The 13,700-nt window shown below is 36.3% G+C and overlaps 2 protein-coding genes across 2 annotated transcripts; both read right to left on the bottom strand.

Annotated features, from left to right (window-relative positions):
• Positions 1-10,500: 10,500 nt before the first annotated feature.
• On the bottom strand, positions 10,501-11,248 carry LOC132803120 (probable glutathione S-transferase). Its single transcript, XM_060815375.1, has 2 exons — positions 10,936-11,248; positions 10,501-10,848 (listed from the first exon to the last, which is right to left on the bottom strand). Exons 1-2 carry the CDS (start codon positions 11,245-11,247, stop codon positions 10,501-10,503), a joined length of 660 nt encoding a protein of 219 aa, XP_060671358.1. The 5' UTR covers position 11,248.
• A 711-nt stretch (positions 11,249-11,959) lies between these two features.
• LOC132803119 (uncharacterized) lies at positions 11,960-13,132 on the bottom strand. Its single transcript, XM_060815374.1, has one exon. The coding sequence runs from the start codon at positions 13,130-13,132 to the stop codon at positions 11,960-11,962; it is 1,173 nt and encodes a 390-aa protein (XP_060671357.1).
• Between the last annotated feature and the right edge of the window lie 568 nt (positions 13,133-13,700).

Genomic DNA, 13,700 nt, shown 5'->3' with positions numbered 1-13,700 from the left:
TCAAAAAGTTTGGGTTTACTTGCTGAAAACCAAAGATGAAGCATTTACTAGGTTTAAAGAATGGAAATTGCTTGTTGAAAAATCAAACCAATAAACCTGTAAAAGTTTTGAGAATCGATAATGGTCTAGAATTTTGTAATAGGGACTTTTATAATTTCTATAAGTCTCATGGGATACTAAGACATAGAACTGTTAAGCACACACCACAGCAAAATGGTGTGGCTGAAAGGATGAATAGGACTTTGCTTGATAAGGTGAGACGTATGCTTGTTTCATCTGGTTTACCTAAATTGTTTTGGGGTGAGGCTGTTATGACAGCTATGCATTTGGTAAATTTATCACCATCTACTGTTTTAAATTTTAAATCCCCTGAACATGTGTGGCTTGATAAGAAGCCTGATTATAGCAAGCTTATAATTTTTGGCTGTGTTGCATATGTACATCAAGCTGAGGGAAAACTTGAACCTAAAAGTATAAAATGTGTTTTCTTAGATTATCCTTTAAGTGTTAAGGGCTACAGACTGTGGGATAAAGAAAGTAAGGGTTATAAAGTCATTATAAGTAGAGATGTGATATTTGATGAAACTTCTATGCCTTATAAAGTTACTAATAGTGCAGGAAATGAGATGGGTAACAAGCTGGAAACAAGGAGTCTTGATTTACTTCCTAAGATGTAGAGACAAAAGGATGAAAATCTAAGTGATAAGCCATATGATGAAGCTGCCTTTGAACCTACAAGTGTTGATGAACCAGAAAAGCAGACACTTGCCCAATTAGATGATGAGTCAGAAGACAAACAACCAAAGCAGAAATCCTTAAGTCCAAGACAGAAAAATATAGCTTCACCAGGATACTTGCTGACCCGAGATAGAGGAAAAAGGTAAGTGAAGCCTAATAGGAAGTACAGCTATGCAGATTTCATAGCTTTTTGTCAGGACCCGTCCAGAATTCCTCCCCGGAACCCTAGACAAGCCCTGATTCCAGGGAAATACCACCGAACCTTCCAACGGAAAATCCGGCAGCACCTCCCCTAAGGGTAGGACTTACCAAAAATTAGCTTCATTAAAAACACACTTCTATATTCATCCCCTTATTCCTCCCGCAAAACTACAATTTGATTCCACAAATTTACAGCACTTCACAACAAAAACAGCAACCCAGTGCATAAATAAAACATAGGTGTCCAAATAGTATACAGAGCTTTATGAAGTGCTATTCAATAGAAAATACAACGAGGAGGAAAGAAATAATACAGCTGAAATGAACGAGTACAAAAGTACTTCTCGAAACACGATAGCGGCAGAGAATTGGTTGGTTCGCCCCGGAAGAATGTCTACCACCCCTTGCACCTAAGGGAACGGAACTTAAAAACGTGAGATGCTAATCATCTCAATGAGTGACCCTAGCTACTGAACACCTTTAATATTAACAATAATAATATAATAAATAAGGAGATTTAAGTAATACCGGTAATTAAATAGGTAAATAATATTTTCTCTCAAAACGCTCACCAATCACTCCGTTGGAAATGTTTCCTTTTGAAAACAATTTCACAAAACTCGATATTCGTATTTCCCGAAAACCAAGGGATCAAACACTTTAATAAACAATAAATAAATAAATACCCCAAGTATAATTAAAATGCAATAAATTATAATAAATAATTTTTTTTTGAACACCTTTGGGGTTTGAAATTTCATTTGAAAATTACACTTGACGCACCACATCATATACTGGTGATGCCCTCCGATACCCAGCGTCCTGAGCACCGACTGGCGGGAAGATTAAAGAGAGAAACTTGCAAACGGCACTTCGGCGTCCCGACAGTACCGCTGCTGAAACCGTCATCCCGGCCAAGGAGGGGGGCGGCTGTGGCTAATATCAAACTTGCCTGCCCACGGTCCAATGGCAACCACGGGAGACATAATACTTGCGTGCTAACCATATACACATACACCAGAACACCAATACTGTATGAATGCGTCTAAAATAATTATTAAATCAACCGTACCATTCTTTCCAAAATTACCGTGGGAAATATACCAAATTTTCACACTTACCATCCCACATATTTTCATTCAACAAACCAATACGAAAACATCGATAACCAATAAACAATAATTTTTCTCGTAATACGAGGTTCAACAATTAAAATACCGTGGGCATAATTATAAAATTAAACCACCAATTTAAACAAATATTTTCATAAAATAGTTAAACCAATTATGCCCGAAAAATAATACTTAAAACCACGTACGATTATTACTGAAATATACATTGCTCATACATAATAAATAAAATTAATCACAATAAAATCATAATTAAATTGCACCACATGAGCATAATTCAAATACCAATTAAACACCAATTAAACATAATTAATTGCCCAAAATATTTTTTAAAGGTGGGTCACTCACCTTAAGCGCGTATATCAGCTAAGATCCTCCACAGGATCAACTCCACTACTCGCATGCGCATCTAAAACATCCACAGTACACCAACCAAATATGTTAATATTTTAATCGGGTAACTCCCAAATGGGTACCCAGGGAGCGAACACAAACGACAACTAAAAATTACGAGTGATATACTGAATCGAAGCTTGAATGATGAGGATCACGGATTCGGTCTTACTTTCCGGAGATCGGACTCGAGGTGGCCAGAATCTCGCCAGAAAGCTTTTGGGATTCGATTCCTAAATTCTCCCAAACCATCGCGAATTGGCGAAAAAGGACCCCGGGTTTGGATTCAGCGGGTTGGAATTAGTGGACAGGGACCGGCGATGCAACTGGGTACTCGCCGGAATAGTGACTTCCGGCGAGCCGTCGCGGTCACCAGCAAACGGATCACGTTTTTTGGCAGTTTTGTAGATCGAGGGGAGAAGATTCCAACGGGATCAGCGGTGAGGCAAACGGAGGCCGGACGGAGGAGAGATCGGGGTTTGAAGATTTTCGGCGCCTCACCGAAAAACGCTCCGATCCCGGGGCGTCGGAGGTCCGGTGGCCGTGAAATTTGGTGGGTAGGCCGGAATTGAGGAGGTGGTGAGGGGTGGCTGGCGCATGTGGCCTGAAAATGGCCAGAAACTGGGCAAACAGTGGTGGTCGACGGTGGAGGGAAAAATCGCTGTCGAGCTTCGCCGCCTCGATCCGGGCGCGTCTGGCGACCGTCGGTCGTGAAATTTCAGGGTTTAGCCTGAAATGGGAAGGCGCTCCCGTCTGGTCAGCGCGTGTAGCAAGAGTCGGCCGGAAAATTGGACGATTCCGGCGGCCGGTCGGTTTTCTCTTTCTTTCTCTCTCTCCTCTCTCTTTCTCTCTCCTCCCCAGCGTTTTTGCCAAATAAAAGCCACCGTGGGTGACACTGTTTATCCACGTGGACCAATCAGATGATGACACGTGGCGTTACTGTGCCCTTAAGCCAGATATAATAAAATATTACGGTATCCGGCGAACTTTAAACGTCCATAACTTTTTAACCAGATGTCCGATTTAAGCGTGCCGCTAGTCTATGAACTCGTATTGACGAGTACTTTACAACTATACAAAATTCAAAACAAAATTACACAACAAGAAAAAGTCAACTCCTGGCACCTTTTGGACTATTTGCACCTCGACTTGTTTTGCCCATAACTTTCAAACCGTAGCTCCGTTTTCGATGTACTACTAGTCTAAGAACTCAGGGCATCATGCACTTCGCCAGGGTACCCTGGTCAACTAGAAATTCCAACTGGGACAAAAAGTCAACTTTTGACCCACTCGGTCAAAGGTCAACCTCGGTCAACATGCACGGATTCCGGTGTGATTTGGGACGGGGTGTTACACTTTTGCCTTGGTGGCATTTCAAGATCTTTCAGATAATGAGCCAAGAACTTATTTGGAAGCTGTGAAATCAATGGAAGCTGCACAGCGAAAAGAAGCTATGGTTGAAGAAATGGATTCGTTACATAAAAATGAGACTTGGGATTTGGTACCAGCACCTGCAAACCAGAAAATTATAGATTGTAAATGGATCTACAAAGTCAAGGAAGGAATGTTAAAGTCTAAACCAGTGAGGTTTAAAGCTAGATTAGTGGCTAAAGGGTTCACTCAAGTGGAAGGCATAGACTACAACGAAATCTTCTCACTGGTGGTTAAATACACAACCATTAGGGTCATGTTGGCCTTGGTAACTCAGTTTGATTGGGAGTTAGAACAAATGGATGTGAAGACTGCGCTTCTTCATGGAGAATTAGAAGAAACAATATACATGAGGCAGCCCGAAGGTTTTGAGATTAGGATAAAAGGTGGAGATCTTATGTGCTTAAGCAATCACCAAGACAGTGGTATAAAAGGTTTTATTCTTTTATGGTGGATGCTAGTTTTGTGAGAAGCAATTTTGATAGTTGCTTATATTTTAAGGATCCTATGACAGATAAAGTTGTGTATCTTTTGCTGTATGTAGATGATATGTTACTAGCAGGTCCAGATGGTAAAATTATATATTTTGTGAAGAACTTACTCAAGTCTGAGTTTGAAATGAAGGACCTTGGACAAGCCAAGAAGATTTTAGGAATAGAAATTGTGAGAAACAGATCGAGATATGAGATGAAGCTGCTGCAATCTTCCTATATTTAGAAAGTGGTGTCCAGATTTTCTATGGAAGGTGCAAAACCAGCAAATGTTCCACTTGGTGGACATTTCAAGCTATAAAGTGAGCAATGTCCAGCTACTGAGCAATAGAAGGAAGATATGGTGGCTGTACCATATTCATACATGGCAAATCCTGGCCAAGATCATTGGGAGGCAGTGAAATGGCTTCTACAATTTTTAAAGCTTTCAGTGAGTGAAGGTTTGATTTATAAAGGAAATTCAAGTGAAGTTGAGCTAATTGGGTATTTAGATTCTGACTATGCTGGTGATAGGGACAGAAGGAGATCTATGTCTTCTTATGTGTTCACTTTGTGTGGAAATTGTATAAGTTGGAAGTCACAGTTGCAACCTGTGGTGGCTTTATCGACAACTGAATCTGAGTATATGGCAGCAATAGAGGCTGCAAAAGAAGCTATTTGGCTTAAGGGTCTGTTGACAGATCTTAAAGCACTTAATCAAGAGGTTGTTTTATACTCAGATAGTCAAAGTGCAATCCACTTATGTAAAAATCCGGTGTTTCATGAAAGATCTAAACATATTCAGGTTAGGTATCACTTTATCCGAGATATGATAGTTCAACAGGTGATTAAGTTAAAACGGTGCATTTCATTATTTTGGAAGTAAAGAATGGCAAAATGGTTATTTTGCCTCACATCTTAAGTAGAATGACGTCGTTTTGAGTCAACACTTGTTATATATATGGTTTCCTTCCTTCACAACGAGAAAAAGGGAGAAAAAATCAAATTTTCCAGAAAGTTGCAGAAGTGGGAAAAACTCCAAGAAATCTGTTTTCATTCCCTCGTGTTCTTCTTTGTGTGTGTAATTGATGTTCTTTGTAAGGTTCTTTGTGAGTTTGGTTGAGAACACAGAGAGAAAAGGGCGTAACAGGGGTTTTGGGTTGTGAATATCTGAGTGATTCCATAGTTAAAATTTTGTAGTTGATTTCAGTGACAGCAACTATTCAATAATACCAGAAGCTCTCACCGGAGCAACGAGGACGTAAGCAATCTTGGCTGAACCTTGCTAAATCTTATTGTTGTTTATATTAGTTAGTTTTTTCAGTTTTTTTGCTCTTTGATTTTCCAACAACTAGCCCACCTAAGGTTTATCACGGAAATTACATTTGCATTGAAAGGATCGATGAATTTTCTGGAATTATAAGTACATAGTTATATGTTCTGTTAATGTTCTAGTATTAGGTGTGACATTGTTAGGTGTTAGCAATTTATTTTCTCTTGATTTATTTCCTTGATTTAAACTGTAACACCCCGTACCAAAAAATATACATGATTAAACAAGTTTGACCAACTTGACTAAGTTTGAACAAGTTTGACCAAGTGAATAATATATGGGTTCAAGTTGACTTTTTCAATAGCCAATATTTTTGGTTTGACCGAGGTACCATTGTATAGATCTCGTCGATACGAGTTCACAGAATGGTAGCACGCCAAATTCCGAGTTACGGATAAAAAGTTATGGTTTTGAGAAGTTTTAAACATAAGTTTTATATCAGTGTCCAAACTAGTCCCCAATTTTTGTCTGTTAGTGATTTAGGCTCTATATAAGCCTCGGTAAGTGTGTCAAATAGGAAGAAAAGTCCAAAAATACCCATTGCCTCTCCAAAACCCGAGAAAAACACCCCAAACCCACGGGCCCGAACAGACCGTTTTTACCTCCAACGAGGTTTACGCAGTTTGACCCATCTCCGGCCACCACTTTACTACACGCACCGGCCAGAGAGGAGTGGGGGATAGAGGCGAGCTGGCCATGAAATTTCACGGCCACCAGTGGCCGGACGCACCCAGATCGGGCCGGAGAAGCCCGACGGTCGAAAATTTTCTCTCTCCTCTTTTCTTGTGTTTTTCGGCCAATCCAAGTCGACCCATACCTCTATCCCACCATTTTTGACCCCTCTGAGTCCATTTCTATGGTTAGATTGCCCAAAATCCCCACCATTTGAGAGATCTCTCAAGTTCAAGTTCGACCGAACCTTTACGTCAATTTTCCGGTCACTGGAGGAGTCATCGGACCAAGGTAAGACCACTGGTGAACTTCTTGTCTCTTGGGCTTTCTGCCAATATAAAGTTTGTGAATTTTGGAGGTCATTTGATAATTTTCCCATTTTTGGATCAATTAGTTAATTTTCGGATAAGTTGGGGACTGTGTTTGGACAAATTTGGTCAAATTAGTTAAAATTGGAGTTGAATTAGTGAAATTGGATATTATTAGAACCCATTAGGTGGTTCGATTTCAAAAAATTAGGGGTTGGGTGAAAATCCCCAATTTTGGGTACCGAATCCTAAGGGCACGCGGTATAATTGGACTGCCCGGTGTCCAATTTATGCAATTTTGTAGTATTGTAAATTATTTTGAGACATTTGGATTATACAAGTGTCTCTGGTTTAGTTGTTTGGAGCCTGAGGAATATTTTGCTATATTACAGGCACTCGAGTTGAGCCTGGAGGTGATCCTGTAGAGGAGCAGGCGTGAGCATTTACAGTACTGTGAGTGGTTATATAGTATATATGTGGTTTAAATATTTTATGTATATATCATTTGATCGAAATGTTGTTTTATGCATAAATAGATATTTACTTTCACATATATGTGTTATCATTTTATATGACTTTTGATAGTATTTTAAGTGATTTTCAATTTTAATGGGTCCATAAATGGACTTGTGGTATTTAAATATCTTGGTAATTAAATTGAGATTTTAAATCATTTTGGAAACTATTTGGTTTGAGAAACCAGATTGAAAATCATATAATTTTAAGCACGATCAAATATTTTATAATTTTATGTGCTTAAAATTGGTTTATGGTGAATATATTTCACGTGGTATTTATGGTTTTCGTATGAAATGATTTTTTGAGATTTTGAAGTATTTAATTAAGCGGTAGAAGTTTAAATGTTAAATTATGATTTATGATACAGTATCTTTTGGAAAAGTATATTTACAATCTTACAAGATTGTTTCATGTATACTGTATTGGTTATTTTTAAATTGATGTACCATGTAATGCTAATACCTTGGATCAGTATTATATTATATTATATTACCGCGTGCTGGGTTTACCACGGTGCCGTGAGGTTGGTTGCATCTAACGGTTATCTATTATTACCACGGACTATGAGGTTGGGTTTATCTGACGGTTTATTATTATTACCACAGCACCGTGAGGTTGGTATCATCCAACGGTTTATTATTGCCACGGACCGTGAGGTTGGGTACGTCCTAACAGTTATTTATTATTTCCACGACACCCTTCATATATTGAGGGTCGTGAGGTGGGTGTATCCCACGGTTTACAGATTGGTACATCGTATGGTACATTGTATATGTTTGTATATATTGTTGATTTACAAATATTGTGGTGATTTCTGCATTTTTATATTTATTTGGTGGAACTGTATTTATTATAGTTTATGCTCAAATGTTTATATCTGGATTTGAGACATTTCATAATATTACAATGATAGTTCATTCATATTTTTGAGCATCAGTTTTATGATATTAATTGGGGTACAAGTTTGGGTTTTGGTGAAATGATTTTAAACGGGGAACTTTTCAAAAGAGTGGAACAAGAGGTCTTGAGAGAAAGATTTTCAGAAGTAAATCATTATTTTTCTATTATACTATACCACTCACTGAGATTCTTTATCTCACGTTTTATTGTTTTAAATTCGTTCCCCTAGGCCCAGGCGGCTAGTAGCAGTCTACCTCGCGCACAGCTTACTGCTTGTTTCCTTCCACTACAGCAGCTGTATTTATCCTTTCTTTACCTATTGTTATCTTCTGGACTTATTTATTACTTATTTGTACTCATAGACCTTGATGACACTCTTAGAATGCTCTGATTTTAAATATGGAACTCAATAGAAACCATAGTACTCATGTGTGTTGTTATGGCCTGTAGTACAGTAGGCCGATTGTGGACTTATTTATATATATAATTATATATTTGAGGTATTAATGTTAATGCTGGTGTTAATTATCTACGTTGTAAGGTGAGGTTCCATTGAATATTTTCTAGAGATTGTCCAGTGGGACTTCACTAGGCGGGATCACCCGGGAGGTCCTGGGAGGATTCCCGGGGTGGGTCCTATCATTAACAATTGACTTTAGAGAGCAAAATTTGAGATTTCTTTTACAAGTATGAAGAATGCTTAAATCAACTCTGAGAACACATGAAATCTAAGAAGGCGAAGAGATGAAAAATAAGCTAAGGAGATGAGAAGGAAAAATCAAGCTAATCTCAAGATAATGAATCTTATTACCAATGGTCATGTTAAACCAAAGTATGATTTATTTCTTTGTTCTATTTTAGCTGTTACTTTTGTGATGGTTCAAGGATTTGTATTGTTCTGTTTTCCCCTATGTGTTGGCTTCAAATTTTGGAAATTCTTGTAGACTTGAATGAGGATGGTTATAATTTTTTTCCCTTTTTTTTTTATATATATATATATAAGTATATCAATATAATATTTGCAAAATAATTAAGATCATGTGGTTGGTTTTACAGGGAAACTGATCTACCTCAGAGCTGGATTCTAATGCTTAATTATGAAGTACCATTAGTTAACTGTTAAACTTACTATTAAATACATCATGTTATTATTTTTTATTTTGGGTTGGGGGATTCAAATATGGACTACTGCTAGAGAAAGTAATAACTAGGATATTATATGATAATAACTAGGATACAACTTCCACCCCATTTTCCAGATTCGAGAAGTCATGTGACAAAGGCATGCAGTTTTTGATTTCAATATATGAATGCGCAAAATTTGTAAGGAACTAGCAAATTTTAAAATTGCACTATCAAATTTCAGGGACACCAAAGAAGCCTAAATCTGGAATTTTTTTTCCCCCTATTTCTTTTGGTATTATTTCGGAGCTGATTACATTGCAAAGACATACGGCAAACTGTGAAAAATTAGGGAGCAAATTTTGAGTTATTCTCTCAGCCACTCCGTCAATAATCTATAATAATTTTAGCCACTATTTACTGCTGCTGCTGATGCTCTGAGCAGGGTGATGGGATTAATTTTGAAATGTTTAGAATGTTTTGTTGGTTATGTGATTCAAAGAAGTCAAAGCTTGAGTTATTTTTTCTGCATAGTTGCTGTCATCAAAACTACGTCGTTTCAACCTTATATCATTAAACAAAACTGTGAAGCTGGCAGTCACGTAAAGGCTTTCCAAGAGTCCTAACAGCACTAGAGATATGCAGCAATAGTTCTACAGCAGCAACAGTTCTGCAGCAGCAACAATTCTGCAGCAACCGTTTTCTTTGGTGTTAATATAATTTAAGTTCTCTTTCTCTTTCCCTTCAAGGTTTTCTCTTTAGTATTCTCTTGGGTGAGAGTTGTGAGGTGAGAAAGGTTGTAAAAGGGGATTTTGGGTCTGGTATATTGGTTTTAAGTGGAGCTTCTAAAACAAAGAAAGAGAACTAGATAAGCTGTAAAACACATTCAGTTATAGTGCATTTGAACTCCTTGTGGAGCTCCGAGGATGTAGATTCAATCTTGAATCGAACCTCGTAAATTCTGTGGTGTTTTGATCTAGTTTATTATTTAATTTCTTGAATGTTTGTGTTACTGAAATTGTAACATGTTTGGATACAAATTTAGACACTAAACCACTTGTTTAAATGTTTAAGGATTTTTTTTCTTATTCTTTATTTTTTCATTCCAGGTGATATGAGATAGAAAATTTACCCACATAATAATCCAAATAGGAACAGTTTATTAAACATAGACAATCCATCAAAACAGAAAAAAAAAAAGACCCAAAAACAAAAAAAAAAATAACACAAGAAAACCACAACAGAAAATTAAAAAGCTATTAATCTATTCATGATGAAGAAGATCATCCCAATGACTTTTGCCTCACACCCGTGAAAAGCAACAACAAGTCATGGCGATCAGGAAGGTTCTTTTTGATGACAGGGACTTCTTTGAAGTTTTTGGTCCATGCATATAAACGAAGAAATATATGAGCTTCAAGCAATTTTACACCTACTTTTTCTTCAATAACTCCAAGCCACAGAGCAATCCAACCAAAAGCAATATCCACTATTCCAATTTCTTCTCCTCCAAAAAACTTTTTGTCTCCAAGACCATGTTCTTCTATTGTTTTCAGAACTTCCAAGCTCTCATTCTTTGCTTTTTCTCGTTCTTCTCCTGAACTTCTCAACAAGGTCCAAACTACGAAACTCTACATACCAGAATATTTGATCAAGAGTTCAGTTACAAGACATAATAAAAAACATGCTAATTATTTGATGATGATTTTAATACATACCTTATCGTCAGCGAATTTAACCCAAAACCGAGCTAGGGCTCTCTGGTAAGGATCAGATGGAAGCAAAGGGTTTTGAGGCCATGTTTCTTCAATGTATTCAATTATGATCATGTACTCACAAACTGGTTTTCCGCCATGAACGAGAACTGGGATCTTCTTATGAACTGGATTGTATTGTAATAGCAACTTGCTCTTGTTATTGGGAAGGTCTTCTTCTATGTTTTCATATGGTATGCCTTTTAGTTTCATAGCCCAAACCACTCTGCAACTAAAAGGACTAGCCCAAGCTCCATGTAACTTTACATATGCCATTTTTGAGAGAATAAGTGTGATGAGAAAATAGTGCAAAACTTAGTCTTTTTGTAGTGATGGATTTTAAAATTTTGCTTGGAAAAAGCAAGCTTTGGAACTTTTTGAATAAATTAAATAAATACTATGGGTTTGAAAATTCAACAATTGTTAGATTTGTTTTTGACTCACAAAACCATATTATAATGAGGGATTATGCATAACATTTTACTTAAATATTCTACTTAAATAAATTAATTAATGAATCAAACAATGAAGGATTTAGTTCTCTATTAATTATTTTGAATTATAAAAACATTTTTATAATGAAGAATTCGACATATCATTTAGAAAAAAAAAGAGAAAAGAAAAAGAAAAGGAAAAAGAGTGCATATAGAAAGTCAAGAATGAATAGGATTGTTTAAACTTTCACAATATCCGGTTTTGAAAAGCCAAATATGTGAATGCGACTGTAAGATAAGCCCACATCACATGTAAACACTTTGAATATCCATCAAACAAAAATCTAACCTATATGCTTTTCTATGATGTAAAATTTTAAATTTGGTCTTTAATTTATTTTTTGCAAAACAATATGACCTCTTATTTACTAGGAAAAATAGAAAGAAAAAAAAAATATAGAACAAATTTAAATATAGAACAAATTTTAAGTAAACATATACAGAACAAATATTAAAACTACATGAATTCACCAATATATATATATATATTAAAACTACATCATGATTTTTTTTCCCCAACTCACTTGATCATTCATAAATGACGGCAAAATCCATAAAGGTCTATAAAGTGTATCAACATTTCTCTTCTCTCGTACACTTTGATCTTCCAAGCTGAATTCTTCGACTCCATTATCATTAAAATCAGCATATGAATAATATATCGAATCCTCATTGCAACCAGGATAATTTGATGCTAAAACTGATATAGGCTGGCATTTACCCAAAAATAAACAATGTCCATCCAAATTCGAAACCAAAACACATTCAAGTTCCCCATTTAACTCCACAAGTTTGTATACCTTATATTTCACACAAACCTGGGGGAGACATTTACAAATATTGCATCTAAGTACCATTAAAAGATCATTCTTGGTGGTTTCCACAAGATAAGAAACTGAAGCACACTCGAAATCTACATCTCCATTAATTGCCTTGATCTCAAATCGTCGAGAAGTATCATCAGAAGAGACATTCACAGATAAAATTTGACCAAAACATGTAGCACCAAGTATTCGATTTTTATAGAATGTAAAGTTAAAGTTATAAAAAGAGCTAAATCTTTCCGAATAGGTCCAAAATTCATTACCATACTTCAAATGTGCTACAACAGTGCCATTACGAGCACCAGCACTAGCCACCACAATTACTTCAAAATTAGATCCCAGATAAGGATCCCCTGACAATACAAATTTTTGGGCTTTGACAAAGCTACTCTCGAAAGGAGGGAAACGAATAATGGTGCCGAAAAGCGGATTTATAGCTAATAATGAATCCAAATTCTCCAAGAAAAACAACCAACCATGAGAAGATCCTAAACAAAGTTCTTGGAAAACCTCGGTTTGAGGGATTTGTAACTGGAAGTTGCTGATTTTGTTAGCAGCTGTGGAAGTGTGATTATAAAGCCTGAACTTTATCAATTGCTCATTGACCTTAGAGCTCGTCAATAGCCAAGGAAGTTGATGGTCATTTAGTTTTGTGTGTTTCCTTTTGTGATAGGAAGCTATGGAATTCCATGATTTGCAAACTGCACTAAAACGGATATAATCGGGAAAATAGACTAACTTTTCTAAGATTGAGTGCACTAGATCATGAGAAAGAGATTCCCAGTTTGGTGAGAAATTGGTAGAAGAACGTACCCTTTTTACCCTTTTTGCCCTTTTTGCCATTGATTTGGAAATACTGTATTCTAAGAGAAACTGGAAAAGGGAAAAAAAAAAAATCGGATTGCAAGGAGTTATATTTTTACCATATGTATATGTGTGGTGGGACTGAGAGGGAGAGTCCTAACTGTTTAAGGAAACAATTGATTGGTCAATTGTTTTTCTATAAAAGTTAAAAAGAAAGGTCAAAGATTGATCTGGTTTTTGGTCGACTTCCATATAATTAGATTGTAGATTGATTTTGTTTGTATTTTTGATTTTGTCATTGGAAGCAAATTCGCATTGATTTGCGGTTTAATTGATTGCGCATACATTGTAACAGGTGTTTTTCTTATTTTTATTATTTTTAATTTGTTTTTGTTTTAGGAAATTACTAATCAAAAGATTTTTTTATTTTTTATTTTTTTATCATTATTAAAGCAGAGTTAGGAGGAGAAAGGCTATACAAATTTCAAAAAAGAGTATTTTTTTTAATTGTTTTATATTTTCGTTTTTACAAGTAGCCTGTTTAAAAGCGCAAGGCCTAATCGCTGTAAAATGGCTATTATGGCTTCCACTTGCGTGTATGCAGCTT

This window comes from Ziziphus jujuba, chromosome 3 (assembly GCF_031755915.1).
Source record: "Ziziphus jujuba cultivar Dongzao chromosome 3, ASM3175591v1".
Classification (NCBI taxonomy): Eukaryota; Viridiplantae; Streptophyta; class Magnoliopsida; order Rosales; family Rhamnaceae; genus Ziziphus; species Ziziphus jujuba.
The sequence above is the reverse complement of the archived record's forward strand: the minus strand, read 5'-3'. Positions and strand labels throughout refer to the sequence as shown.

Coding starts and splice junctions, on each gene's coding strand:
- LOC132803120 (XM_060815375.1), bottom strand. CDS start 11,247: ATGGCATATGTAAAGTTACATGGAGCTTGGGCTAGTCCTTTTAGTTGC. Junction 10,849..10,935: donor TTAAATTCGCTGACGATAAG/GTATGTATTAAA, acceptor TCTGGTATGTAG/AGTTTCGTAGTTTGGACCTT.
- LOC132803119 (XM_060815374.1), bottom strand. CDS start 13,132: ATGGCAAAAAGGGCAAAAAGGGTAAAAAGGGTACGTTCTTCTACCAAT.